The sequence below is a fragment of the Corythoichthys intestinalis genome, chromosome 10, assembly GCF_030265065.1.
Source record: "Corythoichthys intestinalis isolate RoL2023-P3 chromosome 10, ASM3026506v1, whole genome shotgun sequence".
Taxonomy (NCBI): Eukaryota; Metazoa; Chordata; class Actinopteri; order Syngnathiformes; family Syngnathidae; genus Corythoichthys; species Corythoichthys intestinalis.
In genome coordinates this window covers 8,866,967-8,885,131 of record NC_080404.1, presented here as the reverse complement: position 1 = coordinate 8,885,131, position 18,165 = coordinate 8,866,967, and the positions used below count along the sequence as shown (strand labels likewise).

Genomic DNA, 18,165 nt, shown 5'->3' with positions numbered 1-18,165 from the left:
TGGCCTCCCCTCTGCCTCGGCTGCCGGCCGCGGGAGTGGGTTGGGGGGTCGGGTCGCCGATTTTGCATCGCCCCGTGGCAGTTCCTGGGCGTTCTCCTGCCTCCGCCTTCCCCTCTCTTCTCTGGCTGGGCATCCGCCCTGCGCTCCGTCGCGGGTCGCTGGCTGGGCGCCGGTGTATCAGCGGGGTGTCGCCTGCACCGGCGGGGGACCCTGCCTTGCCTGGGGCTTGGTGGGCCGCTGGGGGTCCCATGGCGTGCCGTGCCGGTTGGGGGGCTGTGGCTGTGGCTCGTGGCCCGGGTGGGCGGGCGGGGGTGGGTGTAGGCGTGGGGTTGGTGATGCGTCCCCTCCTGCCATCCCTGAAGGCCGGTTGATGGGCGCGCGGGTGGCCCAGGGGACCACCCTGGGTCCCGGGGGGGGGGACGGTGGCTCCTTTACTGGGCGGCGGGAGGAGGGATGGGCGGCGCATGAGCCCGCCCTCCCTCCCCGGGCTGGCTGGGTGGGGGCCGTGGCCCTGGGTTGGCGCCCGCGCGGTTTCTCCGCCCGTCTGCGTGGCTGTCGCGCGCCCGGTGGGGCTTGCGTGCTGCTGGATGTGGTAGGGCTGGGATTGGCGATGCGGCGGCGTAGGGTTGGTCGCCAACGGGCTTACACTCATAAGAGATTCACACGATTACTGGGTTCTAGATCACAGAACTGATTTGTGTACACTCCACCCCTTTCAATCACTTAGCTTATAGTCTTATAGACACCCCCACCCCCATTCTCCTCTTTCACTGGCCAATTGGCCCCCACATGGTGTAAACCGGAAATACATCTCGCTGACGATAGCACCAGCATATTAGTAACTAGTTTAGATGTTCAATGTATTTCTTGTTGTTGTTTGTGTATGTTTCTTTTCTTTCTTCTCTTGTATTTCTTTTCTTCTGTCCCCCCATAATCCCTTCCTGTTCGCTGCTTTGTCATAATAAAAAGGTATTTTGAAGGATCACAATGGGAGTATGTCAGACTCTCCATGTGAAACATTAAAACTGTTCAGAATCCGGGCACTTAGACTTCCATTCTCTGTGTCAAACAGCTGAACAGGACAGGTTATATTAAAAAAAAAAATAAAATAAAAAAAAAAAGAAAAAAAAGTGCTGTTGACCCCTGCAATTCTGTCAGATAATGCTCAATTTCTCCCGGTAAATGATTGCAATTACAAATGCTTTGGTGGTAATATCTTCATTTATTTGCTTGTAATGAAAAAAACACAAAAGAGAATGGAAAAATAAATCATTATCATTTTACACAAAACTCCAAAAATGGGCCGGACAAAAGAATTGGCACCGTTTGAAAAATCATGTGATGCTTCTCTAATTTTGTGCACCTGTTACTTACCTGTGGCACATAACAGGTGGTGGCAATAACTAAATCATACGTGCAGCCAGTTAAAATGGATTAAAGTTGACAAAATCTCTGTCCTGTGTCCTTGTGTGTACCACATTGAGCATGGAGAAAAGAAAGAAAACCAAAGAGCTGTCTGAGGACTTGAGAAGCACTGTGGCTGGCCTCCCTAGTTGTGGACGCAAAAGAAAGATTGACGAGAGATTTCAACGAAAGATTGTACGGATGGTGGATAAAGAACCTCGACTAACATCCAAACAAGTTCGAGCTGTCCTGCGATCAACAGAAAATGATGTTTCCATCGTTACTGTTGAATCATTCGGATATTATAAATAAATAATGGACATACATTTATTTGGCTACTTTGTTATTTAATACTGTATGATGCATTGATAATCGTGATCATCACGATAACCGACAATACTGCGATCATCGTTCAATAATCAAATCGTAGCACCCTGAATCGTAATCGAATCGTGTGGTGCATTTGATAGCACATCCCTATCATACACACGTGCTTTTTATGGAAATTAATCCAATTATTTTTGTTTTGATGGTAATACGGTTGAGCTGTGGCTGTGGGTTTAGCCTCACCTAAAGGAATGCATTTATGTCTTTTTTTTATTGAGGATACTTTGTTACTTTTTAAAATTTATTTTAACTTAACATTAAAGTTATGTTTCAGTTTGACAATACGTTTTGAAAAATAAAAATCCTGTTCAATAGAAAAAAGTTTATTAGGAGACAGCAGCGAACAGGAAGGGGTTATGGGGGGCCAGAATAAAAAATATTTATTCATTTATTTTCTTTACACAAACTATACAATAAAATCGGATGAGGAGGCAGACTGTAATGAGTCAGTTTTCTTTATGAAACAGTTGTTAATACAATCCAAAACCAATTTCAAAGCACTCTCTTGTAAGACAATTTACATTTTGAATCTGTTAAATGAATGGGTTAATTTGAGTGGTTTCTTTATAAAAAGAAATGAGACAACATTACTATCTAACAATAACTCATGTGCTAATATGCTTCTCCAAAACACACTATACAAAAGGACACTTAAAGACACTGATTAGCATATTCGCTAACTAGCATAGCGCTCCGTGCTAAGTAGTCACGTCTCATCAACACAGAATACAATACAAACAATACAATTCTTCATTTACTCATCTCTGACGGAGGCTCACGCAATCCAACAACACATAAAACAATGCAACTCTCGACACTTCGTTAAAGTTATTGATTCAGCAACTCAACCTGAGTGTAGCAGACCAGCAGTGAACTCTCTCTCTCTCTCTCTCTCTCTCTCTTGCTCTAAACACTGGCGTGCACGCGCAGCCTCACGTTACACACAAAGACCCGAACGGGGCTGCTCATAGCTGCCGGCTAAAATCGACTTTCAGATTTTTTAGCAACTAATGTATTAATCGATTTTAATCGATTAGTTGTTGCAGCTTTATTACATTGAGTTTGTGAACACCGTTAATCCCGGCTGCAATTATTGAGTGAAAAGATCATTTTGAAACTAAGAAAGAGTTGGACTCAACATTACGGCTGAGCGATATGGCTTGAAAATAAAATGTCTGATCTTTTTCACCGAAACATTTATTAGATTTTTTTCCCCAGATTGTCTCACAAAAAAAAGTAGAAGGGAAGAAAAACAATGTCCACTAAAAAAACTATGTGGACATGAGATCTTTATGGAGTTGAGCTTTTTTCTTTTTTAATCAATCACTAAAAACTAGAGATGTCTCGATTATCTGATCACTTGACCCAAAATCGTGCCGATCGTACCATTTTTCAGCTGATCGGAACCGGGTGAAAAGTATTGGGTTTTGAATTTTAGAAATATATTTGTTTTTTCTGCTTCATGCTCGCACAGCCTCTCACTCTTCCTTGTGCCGTTTTTCTTGGTTAGCAGCAGTGCCCTGGAGTGTCTATTTAAAGTTAATGATGATTGACAGGGGGGTAGCTTTGATTTTGAAAGATAAGCTTGGTAGCTCTACCATCAAAGGCCCGGATGTGTCAATCATCGTTCAGCTTGCGGTAACAATAGCGGTATTGTGCTTTGGCAACTCATTGTGTAAGTTAGAGGCTGTTGTCAGCAGCGTGAGCGTCAAACCGCGTGTGGATTTTAGTGGGCTTACACAATAAAACATTTAATAAAGACAAGCATTTTTCTATGTTATTCTTGTTTAAAAATAATTTACATCATGAAGGCGGCACGGTGGGACAGTAACATGTTTAAAACTTTTTTTTGAACACTTTTTTTTCAGTATCGGATCAGGACTATTGGCAGATTCTCAAAATCTCGGGACTCGGGTGCAAAAATATGCGATCGGGACATCCCTACCAAAAAAAAAAAAAGTCACCTGCTCAATAAAAGGTTAAAAAAATTAACATAGGTAATGTACATAAAGTGCAAAACTATGATCTTAAATATCCTTTCCCTCCCCATATTTATGCTATAAGTTTCTCTTATGGAATAATCATACATTACATAACTGTTTGCTAGATTTTCCTATTGACAAAAGAAAAGTCAATAAGTCATAATTAATATGAGTTAACGCCCAGGCCTACTACAAACTTAAAACTAGATCTCTGAACCACCCCTGTTGTTTTACAAGTATACCAACAGCAGACAGAAAAACATCCTTTCGATGATCAGATTTGATTTTAAACATTTACCATTTCTCCCCTGGGGTATAAGATGCAGTTTATAGCTTTTTTCCCAGCTGGGGCATGTTGACGTTTACAGCATTTAAAAAAAAACAAACGCCAGGTGCATTTCACAAATGAGGAAGTTATATTCTATCATCACAGAAGCAAAACACAGGAAGACCTCAAAGACCAGACAGACAGAAGCCCCTTGGTGAGATGCAGCCGTAACGAGGAAATACTATACCTAAACATGGCTAGTGTGCATCCTAAACTGCCTGTATCAAGGAACACAATGGATGACATGATAACATTGAGCTCCAAGCAGTGGTGGATGAAGTACTTTTTTTTTTTTTTTTTTTTTGAACTTAGAGACACCGGCACAAAAAAAAAAAAAAAAAAAAAAAAAAAAAAAAAAAAAAAACTTAAATAAAAGTACAAGAATCTAAGAAAAAATCTACTCAAGTGCAAAAGTGCTTGCTTAAAAATTTACAAGTAAAAAGTAAAAGTATTTTCTGCTGACGCAAAAATGTATGTAATATACAGTACACGTAGGGGAGACTGGGGCAATGTGAGAATTTTTTTACCTTTTCTCTCCTCCAAAAAAGCTAGAACAAAAAAACAGTAAAGTTCACATATTTCCCATTAATTTATGATGTTTCCTAGCCATGGAAGTTATCATAATGTACCAGAAAGAATGGTATTGAAAATATAACTAGTCTTTAAAAAGTGGTATTGTGTCGTACTTTACCCCATCTAAAGTGCAAACTGAGACGGACTAGAAACATTAAAGGCGTAAAGTGAACCAATAAGGGGTAAACCGTTTCAGTTACTTTATCCATTTTAATAAAATTAAAAATAATAATAAAATAAAATAAAAAAAAACAATCATAATAGCAAATGTTGTGAAAGTTAGAATTCTAACAGGTAGCTTGACAATAAAACAATTCAGAATGAATGTCAGAAAATTAACAGCATCCTCAAGTTTGGTCGATTAAACAATTTTTTTAAATGGCTCGTCTGACACCATGCATGGTTCAAATGCTCAATCAGAGAAAATTCAGGAGATCTAAATCCAGATGTGATGTGTAATGTCACTGCTGACATGAAGGAGTGAAGTGAGACATCTCACTTTACCCCATCACCACAATTTTGTAAAGAACAACCTCTCCAAGCAACACAGGCTAATCTTAATCTTAGCACCATCACATAGATTTATTGTATGTTTTGTAAATTCATCAACATGTGTGACAAAATATTTTCAAGCTAAATCAATTTGCTTTGGCGAAACTGATGAAGTTGACAAAGAAAATTTACTTTTACATGCAAAAAAAAATATTTTTGTGGAAAAAACATGTTTACCACAGTAGGAGGAGGATCTTTTCTTCATTGACAAGAGAAATTGGTAGGGGCTTGATTGAAAACATGATGGTTGCATGATCCCAAATGTGCTCCCTCACTTAGATTCAGGGGGTGTGTCACATTAGCCCATTCTCCCTTTATATGTGCACACAAATATATTATATACATATATATTTATATATGGCGGAAAACAAAGACAAGGCTGAAAAATGCAGTTTCTGCTCTTGCACCCCTCTTTAAAATAAACTGCTGTATTTTAAGCCAAAAGAACTGTTGTGTTTGATAGAACAATATGTCTATATGCTGCAATAGCAGATTCATGGCGCATTAAGCCCCCAAACTATTTCTAATTCGTCCGTTTTACCCTGGAGACCCCCGTGTACAGACACCACGCAACCGCTTTTGTTTCAACCCAGCTATAATAAGAAAGGTAAGTAATTGTATTTATTATTCGAAATGTCTAACATTTTTAGCTTAATTTCATTATTTGATGTCTAATATTTAGTTAAAAAAAAAAAAAAAAAAAAGACTTAAAATTATTCACTTGCATATTTTGAACATTTAAAAAAATTACATAACAATGAAAAAAAATAGTATATTTAAATAGGTCATGGATATCTATCTCATAACTATCGCTATGTGTTTTTTTTGTGACTGTCGCATATTCCCTGATATTTTAGATGATAAATAATCGATCCAAACAAAGAAAATTACAACAACAAAAATTTTGAAGGGTAAATACTTGAAAAAGAAAATCTCAACCACTCCTTGATGTCTGCTATTTCTGCATTGCGACCCTTGTTATATTACCGTATTTCACCCATAAAATCCCTCAAAAGTCCGGCTGTGGCCATTCACACCTGTGTCTTGACACTCGGTGAAACATGCTACACAGAGTTTTTGGATCGAAACAAGGTCAATGTTAATATCTCATTAAAATCATGGTGTCTTTAATTATGGTCTCCCATGCTCTCACCTCGAGTTAGGGATTAGGGGTTTAAAGAAAAAAAAAATTTTTTTAATTTTTTTTTTATTTGCCTTCCTGTTCCAAATTTTTCCCCCCAGAAAATTGAGATTTTAAGCTATCCAATAATGTATCACAAATGCATAGAGAAAAATTTTGAAATGTGGCCAAATTGCGGGTTTCAGAGCGGAACTTCAAGTCACCTGTGTGTTTTCCGCCATATTTATATGTACATACTGTATATATACATACATATATATATATTAGGGCTGTCAAACGATTAAAATTTTTAATCGAGTTAATTACAGCTTAAAAATCAATTAATCGTAATTAATCGCAATTCAAACCATCTATAAAATATGCCATATTTTTCTGTGAATTATATATATATTCTGTAAAACAAATTGTTGGAATGGAAAGATAAGACACAAGATGGATATATACATTCAACATACGGTACATAAGGACTGTAGTGGGCATTTCACTCTACTGTCATTTAAATCTGTCTATGCTGTCCTCACTCCGATGCGTCTACTTTTTCCAAAGCTAGACAGCTAGTGAACGACTCCTTAATAATCAGACTTCTTCCTTTTTCACCTGATTTATTAATAAAATGGCCTCAAACCATTGTCCTCTTTAGACCGTCGTAAAACTACAAAAGAAAAAAGTACACAAGCATTGCATTAGCAACAACGTTAGCTTAGCACGCTATACAGGTTAACTAAACATAAACAAAAAGCGTCTCATACAAAAAATATAACATTTCGCTTATTAACATAATATGTACATTCTTTACAACAACCATACTTACGGACAAATCTTGTCCAAGGATCATATAAGCACAACAGAGACGTCGTGCAGCCATATTGAACTGGCAAGAAAACAATAAACCATGTCGCAAAGCGACCACAAGAGTTCGCTGTTAGACAGCACAAAAAGCCTTGCTGTAAAACTTACCAAAAGGCAGAATACTGTCTGAGCGGGACATGTGCGTTATTTGCGTCAAATATTTTAACGTGATTAATTAAAAAAAATTAATTACCGCGCGTTAACGCGTTCATTTTGACAGCCATAATATATATTAGAGCTGTCAAAATTATCGCGTTAACGGGCATTGGGATTAATTTAAAAAATTAATCCCGTTAAAATATTTGACGCAATTAACCCGAACCCCCCGCTCAGACAGATTAAAGTGACTGTACAGTGAACTGCTTGTTAATTGTGTTTTATGGAGTTTTGCCGCCCTCTGCTGGCGCTTGGGTGTGACTGATTTTATAGGCTTCAGCATCCATAAGCATTGTGTAAGTAATTATTGACATCAACAATGGCGGGCTACAAGTTTATTTTTTGATTAAAATTTTACAAATTTTATTAAAACGAAAACGTTAAGAGGGGTTTTAATATAAAATTTCTATAACTTGTGCTAAAATTTTTCTTTTAAGAACTACAAGTCTTTCTATCCATGGATCGCTTTAAAAGAATGTTAATAATGTTAATGCCATCTCGTTGATTTGTTATAATAAACAAATAGTCCTTTTGTACTGTATTTTGAATGTATGTATCCATCTTGTGTCTTATCTTTCCATTCCAACAATAATTTACAGAAAAATATGGCATATTTAATAGATGGTTTGAATTACGATTAATTACGATTAATTAATTTTTAATCTGTAATTAACTCGATTAAAAATTTTAATCGTTTGACAGCCCTAATATATATATATATATATGTATGTATACACACAGAGATCTAAGTCAATATTCAAAGAAAGAACCAAAAAATTTGACCGCTCAGTTGTATTTAAACTGTGCAGAATGGACAAAACAAGCAATAAAATTGACTGCACTGTAAACAGAAGCTTAGCAAGGTCAAAAACTCCAAAATTTAGCTGAATGGCAGATTGCAAGCAACTATCGGGTGCATGCCACCACCTAGTGTACAAGAGTGGGGAGCACCAATCTAATGGCGTGCTGCTCTCACTGTTGGTTTTTATTGGTCAACATCTTCACCTGCCTAAACTTGCTTGTACTCGTGTTGCTGCCTATAGTTCTCAATTACAGTATAGTTGCACAGGGCTTACTGACCGTGCTGGAAGCATGAAAATGAAAAAATCAATTCACAATGAGGAAAAAAATAAAACAAAAAAGTAACATGTAACTCAGGGGATAATTTGAAAAGTAGTGGAGTATAAAGCACAGATACGTGCTGTAAAATGTAGTGAAGTAAAAAGTACCACTTCATAGTTGTACTCCAGTAACGCACAGATACACAAAAATGTACTTAAGTACAGTAACGAAGTACTTTTACTTACATTCCACCATTGGCTGCAAAACAAATATCCTCCATTATAATAGGAAAATCTGGCACTCACTGTTTTAACGCCATTTTTATGTAACATGGGCAGAAACATGACTGATTTAAAACAGAAAAATTCGGATACTACCTTTTCTTTGCCAATTTTCTGGAAAATAGCATTGGTGTGCTGATTTGGCTTCCCCTGGTCTTCATCCAGAATCTTTGTAGAGGCTGCTTTGTTCGTACTTTTACTTCCTCTACCTGTATTGGAAACACAAGGGGGGGGGGAGTTGAAATAACTCAAGTAATTCATTGCACCTGTTTAGGGTTAAACAAATTCATAGTGCGATACATAGACAAAAACCTCAAGAGAAAATATTACCATAGACGGAATGTGGGAATGTGCTTGTGAGAAGATTTTGGGAAGTTACCAGTGTATATGTAATATGTAATATGTAAAACTGGAGGCCAAAAATGGTACTGCAACCCGGATCAGAATATTTAAGCACACAACATTCTGTTTCAGGTTGCAAGGTAAGGGCTTTGCAATGGAGAATCATGCTGCTTTATCATACAAATGTTACATTTCAATCAGCAAAGCAGCACACTGGCAAATATTTCCTTTAGTAATGCATTGGTAGCGTCCATAAAGACAATTTTGTACCTCCATCAATTTCAATTACAAACATGTGGCGCCATCTTTGCCCAGGTCAATGACTCCAGAGCCTGCACAATGTTAGCTCGAACATGCCGACCATTCATAATCGAAACAACAATTTACCATAAAGTAATTAAAAAAAAAAAAAACTTCTAAAGTTCATCACCTTTCGAGGAGAAGTCGAGCAACTTTGGCGTCTGTCGTCAATTTTTTTACCTCCTTATCAGCAGTCACCACTGTTTGAAGGCATCTCCAACAAACTCGGAGGGGGGACCAGAAATGTCATTGCATGTAATTGACTTTCCTATACATGAATTTAAAATTAAGACTGCCGGTAAAATGTTGTTTATAAAAGTTGCAAAGCAATAAAACAAAATAAATGAACAACAACAAAAAATATTTTTTTATAATGGATCAAAAATATTTTTCGAACAAATCCTGTGAGTAGCACCTTAAGGACGCTAATTTGCTTTGCTTAGCCAAAACCACCTGAGGACAGAAAAGGCATAATGGATATACATCATTTTTTCAAACCTAAGCTTTCAAAAGCGACAACTACTGAGCAAGAACCAAGGATTGAAGATGTGGACCATGAAACACCAGAGAGCACCGCCAAATTGATGAGCAGAGTTTCAGTTTGCCCCACTAAAGACGTTAATTGTACAACAGAGCCACCAGCCGGTGTACCATATTCAATGGACGATGATCCTGATTCAGAATTCCCCTGAAAAATAGTGGGTAACAATAAAAACGCTCATTTTCCACGTATGATTATAAATATTCCTGGCTGGAATATTCAGTCAAAAAGGATGCGGTGTCTACTTCTCCACTAGGTAAGACAGAAAGACGCGAGCTCTCACACACGCAAGCACACGCAGCTGGGATGCCTGCATACAGTGGTATGAAAAAGTATCAACCTTTTGGAATTTCTCACATTTCTGCATAAAATCACCATCAAAAGTGATCTGATCTTTGTCAAAATCACACTGATGAAAAAACTTAGCTAATACCACCCAAACTTTTATAGGTTTTCATATTTTAATGAGGATACTATGCAAACAATGAAAGAAGGAAAAAATAAGAGAACCATCACATTTAATGTCTTGTGGGCCCCCCATTTGGCAGCAATAACCTCAACCATACACTTCCTGTAGCTGCAGATCAGTCTGGCACATCGATCAGGACTAATCTTGGCCCATTCCTTTCTACAAAACTGCCATAGTTCCGTCAGAATCCTGGAATGTCTGGCATGAATCGCTGTCTTTAGGTCACGCCAGACCATCCAGAACGTGTATTTTGTTCTTCTGAAACCATTCTGAAGTTGATTTACTTTTGTTTTTTGGACAACTTCTGTCTTGTTGCAACATCCATCCTCTTTTTAATGTCAACTTGTTGCAGCATCCATCCTCTTTTTAACGTCAACTGTCTGACAGAGAGCCTCAGGGTTTTCTGCAAAACATCCTGATAAACTTTTGAATTCATTCTTCCATTAATGATTGTGAGTAGTCCAGGCCCTGAGGCAGAAAAACAACCCCAAATCATGATGCTCCCCCCACAATGCTTCAAGGTGGGGATGAGGTGTTGATGGTGGTGAGCTGTTCCATTTTTCCCTTTACACAGAACGGTGTGTGTTTCTCCCAAACAATTCAACTTTGGTTAGATCAGTCCACAAAATATTTTGCCAAAACATCTGTGGCGTGTCCAAGAGCCTTTTTAATTAAGAACATTAAATGAGCAACAGTGTTTTTTTCTTTTAGACAGCAATGGCTTCCTCCACTTCCTTCCCATGAACACCACTCTTGGCCATAGTTTTACATATAGTTGATCTGTGCACAGAGGTATTGGTCTGGCCAGTGATTTCTGTCTTTAGCAGACACTCTAGGGTTCTTTTTACTTCTCTGAGTATTCTGCGCCAAACTCTTGGCGTCATGTTTGGTGGAAGGCCATTCCATGGGAGAGAAGCAACAGTGCCAAACTATCTCCATTTGTGGACAACTTCTCTGATATCGATTGATAAACATCCAGACTTTTAGAGACGGTATTGTATCAGTTCCCAGCTTTATACAAATCAACAATCCTTGATCGCAGGTCTTCAGACAGCTCTTTTGACCGAGCCATGATGCACTTCAGACAATGCTTCTCATCAAGACATTTCTTACCAGGTGTGAGTTTTATAGTGGGCAGGGCAGCTTTAAACCACTCATCAGTGATTGGGCACACACCTGATTAAAATGGATGGTAAAAATTGGTTTCAATTGCTCTCCTCAGGCAGAGGGTTCACACACTTCTTTTTCCCACTTCTGTCATTATTTGCATGCTATCCTCAATAAAATATGAAAACTTTCAGGTGGTTTTAGTTAAAGCAGAGTTTTTTCATCTGTGTGATTTTGACAAAGATCAGATCACATTTGATGGGGATTTTAAATAATTTTATTGCTGACATTGCATTTCGGGGTCATTAACATGTTTTGCCCCCCCGCCACAAAAGTCAAACTCCGCCTATGATCTCTCCAATGCATATCCTTGTTTGTAAATTTCTCATGACTCAGTCATTTGATATTCGCAATGAGATTATTTTTCTCTGCTGGTACACATTGTTCATTCTAATTGTTAACACGGTAGAAACCATGGTTTACATAGCCTGCAAAACTGTGGCAACCCGGACAAAGAATTGATCTCTTAATTGGCTGATGGTGGAGGAAGGGACATCTTTTGTAAACGGAATCAAAAGAATATCAACTTTTTGGAGCTGACGATAGACATTTAAAATGGGGAAATCTCAGCATAACTATTGAGAAGTGTGTTAGAAGTGCAGTGCAGGCCAAAAGTATTGGCACCCCTGAAATTCTGTCAGATAATGCTCAATTTCTCACAGAAAATGATCGCAATTACAAATGCTTCGGTAGTAATATCGTCATTGATTTTGCTTGCATTGAAAAAACACAAAAGAGAATGGAAAAAAAATTGAATCATTATTTTACACAAAACTCCAAAAATAGGCCAGACAAAAGTATTGGCACCCTTTGAAAAATCATGTGATGCTTCTCTAATTTGTGTAATTAACAGCACCTGTTTCTTACCTGTGGCACATAACAGGTGGTGGCAATAACTAAATCACACATGCAGTCAGTTAAAATGGATTAAAGTTGACTCAACCTGTGTCCTTGTGTGCACAACATTGAACATGGAGAAAAGAAAGAAGACCAAAGAACTGTCTGAGGACTTGAGAAGAATGAGGAGAAGAGGAAGAATGGGCAATCTCAAGGCTACAAGTCCATCTCCGAAGACCTAAATGTTCCTGTGTCTACGGTGCACAGTGTCATAAATAAGAGTAAAGCCCATGGCACTGTGGCAAACCTCCCTTGATGTGGACGGAAAAGAAAAATTGATGAGAGATTTCTACGAAAGATTTTGCGGACGGTGGATAAAGACCCTCGACTAGGGAACAACAGTGTCAACCCGTACTACCTGTCGACGTCTGAATGAAAAGGGACTCTATGGTAGGATACCCAGGAAGACGCCACTTCTGACCCAAAGACATAAAAAAAGCCAAGCTGGAGTTTGCAAAGACTCACCTGAGAAAGCCAAAAACGTTTTGGAAGAATGTTCTCTGGTCAGAGGAGACAAAAGTAGAGCTTTTCTGGGAAAAGGCATAAACAGAGTTTGCAGGGGGAAAAAATGAGGCCTTCAAAGAAAAGAACACGGTCCCCACAGTCAAACATTGCAGATGTTCCTTGATGTTTTGGGGATGATTTGCTACCTCTGGCACTGGACTGCTTGACTGTGTACATGGCCTTATGAAGTCTAAAGACAACCAACGAATTTTGCAGCATGATGTAGGGCCCAGTGTCAGAAAGCTGGGTCTCCCTCAGAGGTCATGGGTCTTCCAGCAGGACAGTGGCCCAAAACACACTTCAAAAAGCACTCGAAAATGGTTTGAGAGAAAGCACCTGAGACTTCTAAAGTGGCCAGCAATGAGTCCTGAATCCCATAGAACACCTGTGGAAAGATCTAAAAATGGCAGTTGTGAGAAGGCACCCTTCAAGTCTCAGAGACCTGGAGCAGTTGGCCAAAGAAGAATGGCCCAAAATTCCAGCAGAGCATTGTAAGAAACTCATTGATGGATACCGGAAGCGGTTGTTCACAGTTATTTTGTCTAAAGATTGTGCTACCAAGTATTAGGCTGAGGGTGCCAATACTTTTGTCCGGAGTTTTGTGTAAAATAATAATGATTACATTTTTTTTTTTCATTCTCTTATTTGTTTGTTCATTGCAAGCAAAATAAATGAGGATATCAATACCAAAGCATTTGCATTTGCAATCATTTTCTGGGAGAAAGCATTATAAAACAGAATTGCAGGAGTACCAATACTTTTGGCTAGCACTGTTTTTCCCAAAATCATGTTTCTTTAATTTCTGTTGAAAGGGCAATTTAATAAATAACTGAAATGCAAATCTTAATTAATGCTCCTTTAACCATTAAGAACATGTTTGCTTAATGTCTATTTAGACTTTGGGGCCATTTAATGAATAATTGAAGTGCAAAACTTGCATATTGCTCCTTTAAAAAAAATACATCTTTAATAAACAATGCCACAATAAACATTCATGTATGTGACATAAGGATAATAAAGCAAACCACCAGCATGCTGAAGCAATATAGTAAATCAATTGTTATACATGTTCACTAGCCTTTTTAAGAGTAAGTTCCTACACTACTCACTTTGAAACAGGTGAGATAATTGGTAAACACTGGTGTTATTTTCCACATCAGAGGTTGTTGTCTTCTTTGTTAACGTTGCTGGACGAGCAGAGGGAGACGGTTTTTTATGTTTTGATTTGCCTTCACTGCTGCCTACAATTGGTAAAGCGCTTTGCTTTCTGCTTTTAGCATCCAGTCTTCGAGTACCATTTGGATGATCAAGAGCAGGGAGACCTTCTTCAATGTCTTTTCCTGGACAGATGTTAGCAATAGACTGTAAGCTGAAACTGCGTCCGCGATTCTCTGCATTCCTTTTATTGAAGCTCTTGGTGCTTTCACTCCTCCGTTTTTTCTTTGGGATGTCGTTAAACTCAGAAGGGATGTCGAGATCAGTCAGGTCAGACAGAACGGGCGAGAGAGGCCTCTTGAGTTTCTTGTGATTGGCTGAGGCGAAGTAGTCATCAAACACATTGTCCTTTCCAGCAGGGGAACTCGAAGCAACATTGAGAGACTCGTAGGGGGAGCTAAAAGAACGCTGAGGCATACAGAGACTACCTCGCATTTGGTTCTTCCTTAGTAATAACTTGTCACCCAACACGGGACAAGGGGAGCTCAAAGCATCAAGACAATTACCATTATTGTTAGTTGTGTAATTAGTGCTCTTCATCTCTGCCCGTTTGACATTTGGCCTTCTCTTTCCAGATTTGCCGTTTGGCTGTTCCAGTGTTTTATCTAGTGAACTGCAGGGTTTAGTCTGTGGCGTCAGCTTTATTTTGCTAGCATCCTTGCAGTCATTTGCACTCACTTCCTCGAAAAGGTTTTGTGCTGCCATCACAGACTCTGGTCTCTCTAATAGCAATGTTGTTACTGAAGCCAGCCTTTGCTTTTCTGGTGTCTGACTTTCCTCCTCATTTATCTGAAAGTCAGGACATTTCAAAGGACTAATTGACACTCGTGTTGAAACGTCACGGCAGGGTGAGAGCCAAGGCTTGTCAAAGTCTTTGCAGAGGAGTTTGTCAAGCTTTTTATGCTCGGGAGCGTCACTCTCTTCAAGATTTTTTTCCTTAGCAGGGGGTTGACAAAGCTCTGTGATAGTTGCACTGGAATCCTCATCTGTGTTTTCATCTATTGGTAGAGAGGAAAAATAGAAAAATTTAAATCTTGCAAGTTTAAATGAGTCCAAGAAAGTCAAATGTGATGTAGTTATTCTTCAACACTTTCCACTCTCAAATGGTGGAATGTAACAAAGTAAAAGAATTTTGTTACTGTACTTAAAATATATTTTCGTGTATCTGTACTTTACTTGAGTACGAATATGAAGTGGTACGTTTTACTTCATTTGACAGCACGAATCTGTACTTTTTACTCCACTACTTTCCTTCATTCCATATCAGTTTTAGAATCCAAAATCTTAAAAAGGATAACGACTTTTTATTTTCATTTCTCGTTTTCAAATGAGAAGTCGGAAAACAAATAACGGCCTGTTTTTCGCAGTTTTGATTTTGTTTTGAAATTAAAAATATATGTATATATTACCGTAAAGATACACGATAATATCGGTCACCGATAATTATCGGCCGATAATGGCAATTATGACGTCACACAGATAATCCAGATAATAAAAAAATTCAACCGATAATGCAATCCGATAATTATATACTTGATTTAGCCTCCAAATGTGCGCAACTGAAGAATTCAGCACGCCGCCTCCTCAACCCCTCCCCTCTCTGAAGCCCCTGAGGGAGGAGGGGTTGAGGAGGCGGAGTTACACGACAAAAAGTAGTTGAATATTATGGCGGCTGTTACTAAAAAAACGACGCTCTTGCCATCTGCGAAACATGTACCGTAGAAGTTCCACGAGGCAGAAAGAAAGCGTCCTCATTCATAACCACTAACCCAGCAGCCATTTAAAACTGCATCACAAAGATTTTTGGAACGAATACGAGGCTGCTGCTAGCGGGAATGCTAAGGCTATTGTAAACACAAGCTAAACTACGGGGCTTGTGACAATACAGAGTCGGGCTGTTTGGGAATGCAGCCCAAGGCGGGTGGGTAAATTCGCGTCTAAGGCTAAACACCGGCACGACTGGAGACCGATAGTCGGCAAGTAGCTGTCTTCCGACGGAGCCCGTTGCTCTGGCCGGTCCGACAGGCCGCCGCCGCCTCGCCATAGGCCGGGCGTGTTCGCCGGAGGTCCCCCCATAGGCTTCGGGACCTCCGGCGAACACCCCGGTTTCTCGAGCGTTCCCCCACGGCATGCGAGCAGAGCCAGGACCCGAATACTCCGCGGCGAACCGGCCGGGGCGGGCGGATTATCCGGTACGAACGTAGCTGCCGCCGAGACGAGACACGTTTTTTTTTTTTTTTTTTTAACCTAAATGACCCGAGAACCAAAGCCCTGGATAAAAAAATAATGCAGTTTATATGACCACCATTCTTCATGAAAAAGTGATGTCCAGTAAGCAAGCTTATCATGACAGCACAGTGGTTAGATGATAATTTAAACATGGAGAAAACGAAGTCAGCCAGTCAATAATGCATTCAGTATGTAAAATGACGAGCGGTCAGATGACTTTGGAACGCTGCCTTTATTTTCGGCTTAACAAAACTCAGGCACAAAACAACACTCACGCGGATGCGAGCTCCAACTCCTTCCAAATAGTACTGCCGTGTATCAGTTTAGCTGCTGTAAAGCATATGTCGTGAAAGCCGCAAATGTAAACAAAGCGCTGCAGAATGGGTACATGACATCTCGCTGTTTTGAGTTAATCATTTTCACAGTGTGCAACAAAGCATATAACATTAGCAATCACTTTTCAAATTATTTAACTTATTTCTCTGATCAATTACAGTCACAGTAGATAATCAAATTCTTAAATCAACATTCTGTAGCCACAAATATTATTCAAAATCTTTCCTTCTTCCAAGTTTTTTTTTTTTTTTAGGATTAAGTATAATAATGTAATGCTTTAAACAAGGCTGTTAAGATTATTTTCAGCTATTTTTTCTTCCAAGAAATCAGAGAAATACACTTGAAGCAATGGCAGATAATTTCACTTATTGCCAATAGATTTACACTTAAAACTGACAAGTTTTAAGGAGGTGTGTTTTGCAGTGTATTAATGTTATATATGTTAGGAATGGCTTACTTTTAAAGGCATTTTTGTGCAACTTAGGTATTTACTCTGTAAGTAATTGTTGCCAAAAGTTTACCATTACACAATGTCAGACAATTTGTCATTATATAGATGTTTGAATTGACGACTTGTTCATATTTTATGTTGAAAAAAAAGAGCAATAAATTATATTTGTGCACAGTAATATTTTCTTTTGTGTATATTTTAAAATTTTACATAAATCTTTTAATAGAATTATCGGCTTGACATTATCGGTTATCGGTTGGAATGAGGAGGAAATTATCGGTGATCGGTATTGGTTGAAAAATGTATTATCGTGCATCACTAGTATATATGTATATATAATACAATATGAGGGAATGGAATTGTCATGGTATTTGTCTTTTGTTTGTATGATTTCTGATATGCAGTGACCCAGAAGTTGTTGACTTTTTTTTTTTTTTTTTTCTCAGGAAGATCAGTCAGTCTCTACCGGGTAATTCCATTGATGGTCAGTCGAACAGCACGATAACTAACGGTTTATATTTATTTTTCCTTGATGTTTTTTTCACGGATGGCGGATGTGTGCTTTTTAAAGAAAACGCTGTTTTCGAATGGCGAACTAGTATCAGCTAGTAACTTCCAAATCACCGCAATGAAAACGTCAACAGAAATGGAATGATCAAATAATAAAGATATTTTTTATTCGAAAACAAGAAATGAAATAAGTCGTTACCCGATTTTGGATTTGAAAACAAGAAATGAAATAAGTCGTTATCCATTTGTGGATTCTAAAACAGATATGGAATGAATAAATATTACACTAATATTTTTTCTTTTAAAACGAGAAATGAAATAAGTCGTTTTCCTACTTGTGTGTGTTGTTTTTCTCGGATTGTGAATTGATAGTTTTGTTTTCATGCTTCCAGCGGAATCAATTAGCCCCACGCAACTATACCGTTATTGAGCACTAGAGGGAGCAACACGAGTAAAAGCAAGATTCGACAGGCGAACAAGATATTGGCC

At 38.7% G+C, this 18,165-nt stretch overlaps 1 protein-coding gene across 3 annotated transcripts in view; it reads right to left on the bottom strand.

The window, feature by feature from the left end:
* mcph1 (microcephalin 1) overlaps positions 1-18,165 on the bottom strand; it is a 111,797-nt gene that overhangs the window by 67,391 nt on the left and 26,241 nt on the right. For all 3 annotated transcript variants that reach the window (XM_057848757.1, XM_057848758.1, XM_057848759.1), the window contains 2 exons: positions 14,045-15,148; positions 8,812-8,924 (listed from right to left, as the gene is read on the bottom strand). In XM_057848757.1, the coding sequence (XP_057704740.1) occupies positions 8,812-8,924; positions 14,045-15,148 (1,217 nt within the window). The remainder of the gene's footprint in view (positions 1-8,811; positions 8,925-14,044; positions 15,149-18,165) is intronic.